Below are 12184 nucleotides of genomic sequence, written 5' to 3'. Positions count from 1 at the left end.
TTATGGAGTTTGAGGGGGTGTTGCTATAGTGAACTAAAACTGGCACTGCCCTAATTAAACTACTACTGCCTTTAAAGTGAAGTTTCTTTTTGGCATCTACCTACAAAACAACCAAGCAAGAAAACTAGCAGAGTTGCAACATTTTTTGGATGTGTTTGTATCAAAGGGTTCTCATTTCCCAGATATTTTTAAGAAATTAGATTACTAAGCATTTTTTTCCCCTTCAAGTAGCATCTGAATGATTAATTGCAGAGTGGCATAGCATTGACTGAAAAGTCAGTAATTCTTCTTGTTGCCTGAATATTTTGTCCATGTTGACATAGTATTTCCCATGCTAAGCTTTTAAGGGTCAGGGGCCAATTGCATTTCCTTTCATCTAGTTATGGAATATAAATCAAAGCAAACAAGTTCTGTAGGACGTTACTTTCCTTCTGGATACTTAACATTTTAGGGTTATGAATTGACTTCTAATCTTCAGACAGATTAATTCTACATTATTTTTGTTTCTAATTAAATAAGATTCTGAAGAGCAGAAATTTAAGTAAGAAGCCAGATTACATTGTGCATGGCTTGCATAAAAGCTTAATGGTAGGTATTAATATCAGATCTTAATTTGAAAACATAGAAAATAAGTTGTTCCTCTTGATAACATGTGTTGTGATAGCTGTCTGATTTTAGATGTATAATCACCCATTCAGTCTGATTTTAGGTCTGCAAGTGATAAGCACTGTTACTGTAACTGATACATTATTTGTTATCGTTTTAGGTATACCAATAACAGTACCACCACCAGGTAAAGTTGCTTAGATTTTTTTTTCTATGTTTGATTAAAAAGTAAAAACTTAATGATGTACAATTTATTGAGTTCTTTTTAGTCAGATACAGAGAAAAGTTTAGAAATACTAAGTTATGTGCATAGATGTAGACTTAGTCTGCAAAGGCAGAGAAGAATGAAAAAGCTCTTGACAAGTGCACTTGCCTACCAGTTTCTTCAAAGTTGTATATTTCCTCCTTCACTTTGCATTCTGTTTTTCTGTTACACAGAAAACAGGTGATTGTTGTTTATAAAGCATTGGTAGTTACTCAAGAATTTTCCTATGCTTCAAAATTCTGTGTTTTTTAAGATTAGTACACTATTTGATTTAAAGTACTGATATTTAGCACCTTGCCTTTGTTAATCTGGAAAGCAGTTCTCAATTTTACCAGATAAACCAGTTACTGAAAAACAGTTTGTTGCACTGTGCTCTCTGAAATGTCTAACTCAGTTCTCCTGTGTTCTTCTCCCTTCCATCTCCCCCTGCTCCTCCCCCAATAAATTATTACAGGCTTTCCACCACCACCTGGCGGTCCTCCACCTTCCCTCATACCCACCATAGAAAGGTGATTATCTGTTGGAAATCCTATAAAGCAATGTATCAGTATTTTGTAACTAATAAATCAGATGTTAGTGATGACTCTTAGAATACTCAGTGAGTTTTATCTAACAATGGAGAGACAGTTTTGAATTTTTACAGTATTTTTCCAGAAATGTTACTAGTCTTATGTTTTTCATACTTAATATTCTTTTGATTAGGTTACATGACCACTTAGCTAGTTTTCTTGTGATACTGTATCAGTGTCAAGACTTAAGAGGAAAGTTAAGGTAACAATTGTTAAAGCATTCTTGGCCAAATTGGGTTAACCTCATCATTTGCCTCATATGCACTATATCCCCTAAACACTATCAAACAATTTGGCCACAGATCCAAGCCCTCGTAAGCTATAGGAAATGCAGGAGTTTGTCAGAATCCAAGTTCGTATTTATACTGTTTGTAAATGCCCAGATTTGATAGGCTTAATGGTTTATTTTTTTATTTTTTTATTTTTTTGCTTTATATATATGCATATATACACACACACATAAAAGATCTTGGGGAAAAAAAATATATATATATATATATATGTATATGTCTGTATATATCTTAAAATAAAAAATTTAAAAGGGGAGAAGAAAGTGGTCAACACAGCTCTTGAAAAGCATTTATATTATGCTGTAGGGCCAAACCAGGTCATACACAAAGTTCACTTAATATGGTGCAAGCTTCTTTTCAGTCTATTGAATTTCACTGGAAGAAAGTGCATGTGTCTGTTCCTTTGAAATTGAAAATTCTGTTAATGTCTGTGCTGCAGGATGATGAGGGCAGATATCAGAGAAAATCCATTTCTGATTTAATTCAGAAAAAAAAAAACTGGATACATTCACTGTGCATAAAAGTAAATTTATTTTTCATACTGACAGTTACTGTGACTGTATCTTCTGTTAAGCAGTAGTCACTTAATTACTTTGAGTAAATATTTACGTAAGTTCTGAAATACAATGTGAAAAAATCCAGTTTCTTGTAGTGCTTGGGAACTAGATCTATACTGTTGTGTGTTGCAACGTTGCATTGGCCTTTCTCTACCTTTGTTTTTTTGGGGGGGGAGGTTTTGTTTGTTTGTTGATTTAAACTAAACTAACACCAAACTTGTGGTTGTGTTTGTTTTAATACTATATTGCCTTCAGGAACAGAAATAGCATTCAATTTAAATATGGCATAGATAATTTATTCAAGCTATGTAGGAAGTGGTAAAAATCATGAAGGAATTTTGTGTTTGAATTATGTCTTATGCACAGATCATCCATTTTAACCTTCCTAGTTTCACCTACTTGAGTTGGCTATCTCTGAAAGGAGTTGGAATAGAAAATATGTAGTTCATTTGATACTATATTCATAGAACTACACATTTGAAGTCCACCTGTTCCTAGATATGCTCACATACCTACTTGTTAACAGAAAGAATGGGAATGGTTTCATTCACAAAGGAAGCACTTCCAAGCAGTTGTACATTAAGTTCAGTATCTTTGCAATATGTTACAATCAATATTTGAAATAGAAAATTCCTAGAACATACAAAAGAACAAGTTCAAGTGTAATATTTGTTTTATATATATTGGGATTTTTTTTTTTAATTTTAAGAAGAGATTAGAGAATGCCATTGTCATCTTCTTTATTAAACTGTCAAGTAATGCTTGATTGCTTTCTTAATTAGTAATGCTCAGAATGGAATACTTAACGTATAACAGATATCTTCTTTTAGTCTGTAAGATGGTAACAATTCTGTGAAATAGTACTAAGAGTGTATCTTTTGGTGGAATTAGCTTTAATGGTAATACTGAATTTTACATGTATTTTCTTCTCAACAGTGGACATTCCTCTGGCTATGACAGTCGTTCTGTTCGTGCATTTTCATATGGTAGTGGTGAGTAAGTTTGCTGGCTTTGAAAAACTTTTATTAGTGCGCTGTCAATTGTTTTAAATGCTTACCAGGATTTTAGCTGAGAATCTAAACAGGTCCTTTCAGAAATTCATTATGAAATCTCATTGCCTGCTGTTGTGACCAGTAGATACTGTTGCAGACGTACCAACTGTTCCTAAGCTCTGTTCTTTTGCTTACTTAATTTGTATACTGGGTATCTGTCTTGAAATGTATGTCAGAATTTTAGCCAGGAAGATCAATAACTGAGAAATCCTAAGTGATGCAAATATTGTTTAAAAAATTGTTTGTCTGAGATACTGTGATCTTTTTGTAGCCTGTTGCAGAAGCTGATTTTTTTTTCTGTTTTGGTGAATGTGATGGAAAAAAATCTGATGCTGAAAAACATAATCTTCTGGTTTTATAATGAGAGTGAACTGGAATAAAAATTCCATTATGTGGAATCAAATGGAAGTCCACTGAGCTTAGCAGTGAGTTAAGAACTGTTATCTAGCACACAGCTCTTCGTCTTGAGAAAAAGAAAGTAATTGAAATACTGAAATGTTGTCATCTTCCTGATTTGGCCCACATGGGAGAATATAAGGTGAACATTTAGCCAGTCACTATTCTGCCTTCAGTGCATCTGCCTGGTCTTTTTCTCCCGCTGATTTTTCTGTCTCCTTGCTATTTGTTCCTTAGATTTTGGCTGCTGGAAGGCAAAATGGTAGCGAAAATTTATACTGTTCAGGGAGGGATGCAGAAATGTTCAGCACAGATCAAGCATTCGTATAGTGTACTTCCCAAATATTTACAAGCCTTTAGAAGGTATTAAAAATAACATTTGTTAATGGTAATTTCTTGAAGCTAGATAAGTTTAGTGAGTAACAAATGGTACTTTGGCATTGAAGGGATCCTGATCAATTTCTTAGCATTTGCGTTCATTCATGGAAGCTTATTATGTATTAAAGAACTCTTGAAGTAAATGAACAGCTGCTTTATGCTGGTTTTTTAGCAAAAACAACCATGTTTGCTGAAGTTGGCAAAAAGTAAAGCTGAGTGAGACAACTAACACAGTCTCGTTGACTAATTTCCCAAAGTTTTAACAGGTAAAGCCATGCAGAGTGTCACAAGGAGAGCAGTCTTATAGTCAAAAGTACATATGTTGCATCTGATAGGCAGTGTCCAGTTTTCACTTTGAAATCCCTTTTGATAGAATTTGCTATTCTGTTGAATACTTACAGAGACGTGAAAATGTGCCTATATTTTATGTTGGCCTTCATGGGGGAGGGGTGGCATGTTTATGTTACTGCAGTATTGATATACTAAAGATGACTGTCATTGTGGTCATGCCAACAAACAAAATATTGGCATGCATGCCTTAAACTTCTCTTCTTTATGCCTTAAACTTTTCTTCTGTGCTAAGAAAAATTTTGGGTATTTCTTCCTCCTCTTTCTTCTGAAGGAGGAAATGATGTATTTACAGCTTGTCCAGTGAGACAAGTTAGGCATGTTTCCTGATTGAGGGATGTGAATACTTAGTGTTATGTAGAAAAGGTAATTAAAGAGTAGTTTGTAATGTGGTTGGTCTTGTTCAGGTTCTTTCTCAAGTTATTGCAATTATCTGAAGATTTTTTTCCCTGGAGATTAGATCTGTTAGTAAAAAACTTTAAGTCAAGGTTTTTGTCGGTTTCTCTTCCTCCCTTAGCCCCCAAGTAGCTAAGGGAGTAGCCAGTAGCATTAAAGTGTTTTCTAAAGGAGAAAAAAAAGCTCAATGACAGGGAAGGTATTTGATTCCTTCACCCATTTGAAAAAAAAAAAAAAAAAAAAAAAGGTTGACTTGCTGTTTTTTTAAAATTTGTGTTCATTTATAACAGTGGACAATTCTTAACACCCTGAGTTTGAGTTGCAGTTTTGAAGATTCATAATCCTTATCACTCTGCCACATGATTTTATTTTATTTTTTCCCCATTGGTTGGTTATAGAAGCATGCCATCCCTAGTTTCCTAATGTTCATATAGTGACTGTTAATGGTTTTCTGAGCTGGTCTTAGTTCTTGAAAAAAAGATAAGTAGTTATAGCATGTTTTAGTTCATGCATTTTATTTGATAAAGATGAGAATGCTCCTGCTGCTACTAATTCTGTTTTTCTTGAGTGTGCTTTAAACAGTTTCCCACAAGATAGTTGTGCATCTCATCTGAATTTATTTTCATATGTGTTTCCTGATATACTACAGTCATTTGGTCTTAAAATTTCTATCTGCTCAGCACTTGCAGTGTTCTGAGATTCTGGAGCATGTCTGAACAAACAGGAGATCCTGGTTTACTTGAATTAATTTCCAACCATAGAATATTGTCCAGTATTCTTTTGATTTGCTGAAACATGGATTTTGTGTCTTAGACTTTTACCTACTTTGCTTAGCAGATGAGTTTCATTCCTTTTCACATCTCTCCTTTCTTCATCTCTCTTCTCAAAAAGTCATGAAAATTGACAGAAGCAGCAGAAGTTTTTAAAAGTTGAGTCATCTAATGTGTTAAGTAACATCTGCAAGCTGAAATGTGAACCTGAAATTCCCCATGCAGATGTGATAGGTTAATCAAAGTGAAAAGTGACTTTACAGTGCCCCTTGTTTTCTGGAGTAATTGGTTTCTTAGAACTCTAAAGTTTAAATGAAAAGAGGAATTATATTGCTGAGAAGAGAGGAGTAAAGTCTTAAAGAATGTTGTTGCATCTTTTTCATGGGGGATCCTTACCACAACAAGCAATATGTTCTGTCAACCTCATGAGTTAAAAGTAAAAGATACTTCTGCCATCATTTTGTGCCTTTGACATGAGAGAAGAAAAAAATAGCTTAATTAAATCAGCACTTAATTAGGCTCAATCATGAATTGCTTTCTTTGCCACATCTTACTCTGGAATTCATCTTCGTGAAAATAATCTTCAGTTTTTGTTAGGATCATTCCTCAAAAAAACTCAAAATATTTTCTGGTGCTTCTGTGGAACCATGCAGGTGATATCACCACGTGTCTGTAATACATTTATACAGTAGAGGCTCTTGAAGAAAATTTTGCGTTATACTTCTTATGTTAGTAAAATAGCAGTATCATAGTAATAGTATGTTAAACTAATTCAGGGCAGAAAAAATCACCTGTTCTGGCTATGAGCATGAAGCACTTGTTCTGGTATAATACTCTGGGGTTCCTTCAGAATATTTAATAAAATACTGTATTTAGACCAGCTTTAATCCTTCTTTTCAGCTGATAATTTTGCCCAAATGGAGAGAAAATGAGCACCTCCTCTTTCCCATTGTATCTGGCATCTCTACTGTAGCAAAAGCTTTCATATGTGCTGAACAAAGCAATTGTCTGACTCTAAATTGGAACTTCATATGGGTTTTGGGATCTGTAGAGGCTCAGTGGCAGGTGGTTGCTGTTGTGGGTATCCTTCCAGTGAAAGATGAATTTCTTATCCTCGCCATTCTCATCTGACAACGTGATCCTTACCCTGTTTGAATTTTGCCTTATATTTTACCAGTGTTCTCAGTGTGTTGGGACTTAGGTAAATTGAGAACTTATTGGTGCAGTATAGTATAGATGATTGTTTTACAAAGAATTAATACAGATACTTATTTACTAGTTGATTCAACTGAATCTCCAACCTGTTACCTTCTTTACCAGTCAGCATGTTTGATGGCAGGGAAAGATGGGTATATGAAACACATAGCAAAAACACAGGCCCTGATTAAGGCACTAGTCTTTCTTCTGCTTATTAAAATTACTAATCTTATGCTTTGGTGTCTTTATCCTAGACTCAGCCATTTTTCCCACTGCAATCTCAATAGGAATGTGGCATAGTAGCCATGCTATAGCTGCAAGAATATACTATCTTTTGTGCTCTTCTGCTGCATCAAATGCATTTTCTTCAATTTGTTTTTAAATCCTTTCATGAGTCAGTGCTACCTTTGTCATCTCTCAGTATATACACTGCATTTGGTTTGCTGCTAAAGCAACTTGATTGTTGCTGTTTCCTGAAGCATTTTTTTATTCAGCACTCTGAACTTTTTCTTTACAAAATGTGTACGTGCAATGAATTTAGCACTGCAGAAACAGTTCCAGAGACAGTATTTTTTGTGGCACAGAGTAGATGTGTTAATGCTTTGCCTTAGATTGTGACACTTCGCATCTGCGAAAGAACTAAATTCAGAATTAAATTTCAAAATTAAAATAGAGTAAAATAGTTCAACTGGAGGAGACCTACCATGGTAGTCTCTTCCAACTGTCTGACTACTTCAGGGCTAACCAAAAGCATATTAATTAGGGCATTATCGTATAGAATCATAGAATGGCTTAGGTTGGAAGGGACTTTAAAGACCACTGAGTTCCAACCCCCTTCCATGGGCAGGGCTGCCACTCATCAGATGAGACTGCCCAGGGCCCCATCCAACCTGACCTTGAATGCCTCCAAGGATGGAGTATCCACAGCTTTTCTGGGCAGTCTGTTCCAGTACCATGCCACTCTCTTGAGTAAAGAATTTCCCTTAGCATCTAATCTAAATTTGCCTCTTTTAGTTTTAAACCATTCCCCCTTGTCCTGTCACTATCTGCCCATGAAAAAGTTGATCCTTTCCTGTTTGTAAGCTCCTTTCAAGCAGTGGAAAGCTGCAGTGAGATCTCCCCAGATACTTCTCCAAGCTGAACAAGTCCAACTCCATCAGCCTTTCTTTGTAGGAGAGGTGCTCCAGCCCCCTGATCATCTTCTCTTTCTAGTGCCAGGGCCCATGGCCTGAATGCAGTTTCAGTGGAATCCAAGTTGGGCCTTACAAGAGTGGATTAGAGGGGAACAGGCAGTCACCTACCACTCCCTACTGGCCACCTCTCCTTTTGATGCATCTCAGGCTATGGTTGACATCTGGGCTGCAATTGCACACTGCTGACTTATGTCCAGCTTTTTGTGTAGTTTTTTTGGTTTTTTTGTGAGTTCTCTTCCAGAATCCATAATGCCTTCTTCACAGTGCTGCTGTCTGTGAGTTCTTCTCATTTCTGCACACGTATCTGGGAATTGCCGTGACCCAACTGCAGCATCTTACACTGGGTCTTGTTGAATCTTATTAGGTTCTTGTGGGCTCACTTTTCAAGTTCTTATAGAATCACAGCACAGCTTGTGTTAGAAGGGACCTTAAAGAGATTTAAATGTCTGTCGGTATTCAAGAGTACATCAGCCACCATTCTAGGAAGCCTGTTCCAGTGTTCAACCATCCTCACAGTAAAGGAATATTTCCCAGTTCTCAGTTTGAATCTCTCTTGGAACAGCTTTGTACCACTCTTTCATTTTCTGTCATTGGTTCCCAGGGGTGGAACTCAGCACCTCCCTCTGCTTCCCCTCCTCAGGGAGCTGCAGGAAGCAATAAGGTCATCTCTCAGCCAGTCTCTTTTTGTCCAGACCACACAGCCCAAGTGTCTTCAACCTCTCTTTGCAGGATGTGCCCTATAACCTTTGTTGCCTCACTCTAGGCACATTTATTGTGGAGCCCAGAACTTCATGCAGTATTTGAGGTGAGGATGTACCAATGCTATATCTAACAAGAGAGTCACCTCTTTTCACCAGCTAGCTGAGCTGGGTGTGATGCAGCCCAAAATATGGCTTGCCCTCTTGGCTGCCAGGGTATAGTGCTGGCTCATGCTGAGCTGCTGCCATTGGCACCCCAAGGTCCCTTTGTGCTGAGCTGCTCCTATCCACTCATCTCCCAGCCTCTGCTTGTGTCCGACATTGCTTCATCCCAGTTGCAGCACCCCACATTTTCCTCTGCTGAATGAATGTCCTGCTGTTGCTGATTGTCCAGTGCTCCAGTATATCCAGATCCCTCTGCAAGGCCTCTCATCCCTCCAAGGAATCTGCAGCACCTCCCACTTTAATGTCATTAGAGAACTTACTAAGGATACATTCCATTCCAGCATCCATTTCAAATGATAAAAATGTTAAAAATAATTTTCTTTCTTTTCTGTTGAAAACATTAGAAGAATAGAAGCATACTGAAAGCCACAACAGAACACCAGTTTGTTTTAGAAAATGCACTCCCTTAAAATCTTTGTGCCTTGTGAATTATTACTGGTGAAAATCTAGATAGGACATAGGCTGTATTTTCAGAATGACAGATAACTGCTTTATCTCAGTATTGTTGGAGTGACAATGACATGCTTCTTTGTGATGAGAATTACTGCAGGTGTGAGGGAGTAACCTGAATTCATCATAGCAGTTTATAATACCCTTAATAAAAAAGGTAATTGTTTGGTGGTGTGCAATTAGAGTCAAACTGAAGTTCACACTTCAGATTAGAACATTGTGTCAGCCAGTGTGTTCAAGCCTTGTAGACCATACGTATATTGTTGACATAGTGGCAAGTCAAGGAAATTAGCAGTCTTTAAAGTCCAGCTGTTTTTTTGCTATTTCTGGCTCCTTTCCTTAGAAGAATGTCAGTTTTGGCAGTATAATGAACAACATAACTGTTGTGTTAGGGTATTTTTTTTTCTGTTAACTCCTCACTTTCTCTGTAGCCCTGAAGTGAAGCAGCGTCAAGCATTTTGTTAGAAGCAAACCTTCATAGAAATGCTTTTTTAAAAAATTACAATGCTTTTCATTGCAAATGTATTTTAACAATGAAGTGTTTTTTTCCTGCTGTGTTGCCTGCTCAAAAGGTCTTTTGTATTACTCCTTCGGACATTTGGCAAACTGCTGATGGGAGCTTCTCCTGCCTGCCAAGGGTTTCTGGGGCAGGCATGCTCCAGATGTGATAGGCAGGGCAATTTGAACATAGCTGAGAGAGAGCTGGGGAGTACTAAATACAGCTTTAGTAATGCACTTGATGTTACTGAGTAGGTGTTTCTATTAATTATATGATTAATGTCACTTCACAGCACTGTAGAATTGAGTGAATATTGTTCTTGTATTGTGGATAATGAAGGGGAACTCGAGCTTTTTGTTGGACAGTGCATTATCACTTGGTAGGAAATCAGATAAGCGGGAAGCTGGAATTTGTGACCTCTCTATGCCCACTAGAGAGTGCTGTTTCCAGTTAAATACTTCAGCCCTTATTTTTCAGTAATAGGATGCATCCCTGGGGCTTCTGGAGGGGGAAAGCAGGACAAAATAATTGGGGCATTAAGATTAGAGCTATTTATTACATCTGAGTTGGCGAGAAGCAAGGGAGGAGCACATCCATTCTGCCACTGCTGGTTACCTGGAGAGGTTGTGAGACCGTGTCGTGCTGTGACTTCCTTCTTAAGCGTGTAGTCTTCGAACAATATGCTTCATTTTCTGAAACTGCAATGGTTTAGCACTAATAGTGGTTGTGATGAGTCTTTGTTAGAAATAACATCTTACAGCATGTAATCAGGAGCATTATTTCTTCTCTTCAGAGTGAGTCTGTGGACAAACCTCTAAAGTTACCGTTATGTTCTGTGATAAAAAAAAGTGTGGTGAAGAGAACACTGAGAGTAACTGATATCCAAATAGAAAGTTGGATGCATCCTTTCCCTATTTTTTTTTTTGTGGACTGTATTACCTGGTTCTGTATCTCTTCATAAGGAGTTTTTAAAGGAGTGCTGAGACCTTTATTAGCATCGTGGAAAAAATGCGGAGTTTGTGCAAAACTAAATTCTACGTGAAAGGGAAAGATTGGAAAATGTCTTTTGAAGGAGGCTAACAAACGTCTGCTTTCACACATAAGTGCTACAGTTTTCTTATGGTATCTATTTTGTTCTTTCTAATACCGGCGTCTTTTTCTTTAGTCACCTTTCCGCACCTTGCAGGTTCTGCTCCTTCATGGTCTAGTCTTATGGACAGCAGCAAACAGTGGGATTACTATGCACGGCGAGAGAAGGATAGGGAGCGGGACAGAGATCGATCTCGGGACCGAGATCGGGACCGGGACCGAGACAGAGATCGAGAACGTACCAGAGACAGGGAAAGGGACCGAGATCACAGCCCATCTTCAAGCGCGTTCAACAGGTTGGTGCAACGTCTCAGACATGCTGCAGCTCTGTTTGGAGCACTGAGTTCTTGCTACGTCATGTGCTTCAGCTTTAAAGTCTGATGTTCATCTGTATATTCCAAGAGATGGAGGGTGTGGCCTCTTCCCCTGCTCCCTTTACAGTTGAAAACTGAAATTCAATTTCTAAATGTAAAACAGAAATGGAAAAGCTACAGTATATGTCCAAGCTGTTCGTAGTGTTTTAATACGGATTAAAGGTGGGATTTAAGCACTCTGTATGAGATATTCTGCTCTCTTTCACATCAGTTGTTGTACAAAAACCTGCAGAAGTATTTAATGAATCTCAGTTGCCATCTCAGTGCCATGAGCAATACGAAACAACATTTGTCCTTAATTAATGATATTGTGAGATGCAGAGATGGGTGCTTCGGCCATTCGCAGTGGCTGGATACCAATCTGTCCAACCAACCTTTTTAAAACATACTTTAAGGCCAACAACAATTTATTTTTTTTTTTAAATTTCTTTTCAGATGGATAATTATTATTCTTCAGGTTTGCAACCTAATTGCTTTTTTAAAAAAAAAAGGTGCAGCTATTTTGTGGTTCATGCACGCAAGCAGAAAGCATTTAGTGCTGGACCTTCTGTGACTTCATAGAGTCGCATTGGCTTGCCAGATTTATCCATATTTATTTTGTTCAATATTTGCTAAATATTTTGGGGTGGACGTCTGGACTGCTTTTCTCAGTTTTTATTGTCAAATTTCAATTTTGCAGAAAAATATACATGAGCTATTGAGCTGATTGTTTTGCTAATGGTTTTATGCTGGGGGAAATGAGAACACCCAGAGTCAACACAAATGACTTCAACTGAGAGACCAGGTTTTTTTGCACAATGTTTGTGTTAGCTAACGGCCCAAACTAGATGCA

The 12184-nt window shown here is 37.4% G+C and overlaps 1 protein-coding gene across 5 annotated transcripts in view; it reads left to right on the top strand.

The window, feature by feature from the left end:
• FIP1L1 (factor interacting with PAPOLA and CPSF1) overlaps positions 1–12184 on the top strand; it is a 40456-nt gene that overhangs the window by 24932 nt on the left and 3340 nt on the right. For 4 of the 5 annotated variants that reach the window (XM_090139443.1, XM_031588586.2, XM_031588585.2 and 1 more), the window contains 4 exons: positions 767–793; positions 1326–1380; positions 3224–3279; positions 11055–11274. In XM_090139443.1, coding sequence (XP_089995569.1) covers positions 767–793; positions 1326–1380; positions 3224–3279; positions 11055–11274 — 358 coding nt within the window. The remainder of the gene's footprint in view (positions 1–766; positions 794–1325; positions 1381–3223; positions 3280–11054; positions 11275–12184) is intronic. The other variant, XM_031588587.2, reaches the window with a different exon arrangement.

This window comes from Phasianus colchicus, chromosome 4 (genome assembly GCF_987193195.1).
Source record: "Phasianus colchicus chromosome 4, bPhaCol1.hap1.1, whole genome shotgun sequence".
NCBI classification, from domain to species: Eukaryota; Metazoa; Chordata; class Aves; order Galliformes; family Phasianidae; genus Phasianus; species Phasianus colchicus.
This window is presented reverse-complemented; position numbering and strand designations above follow the sequence as displayed.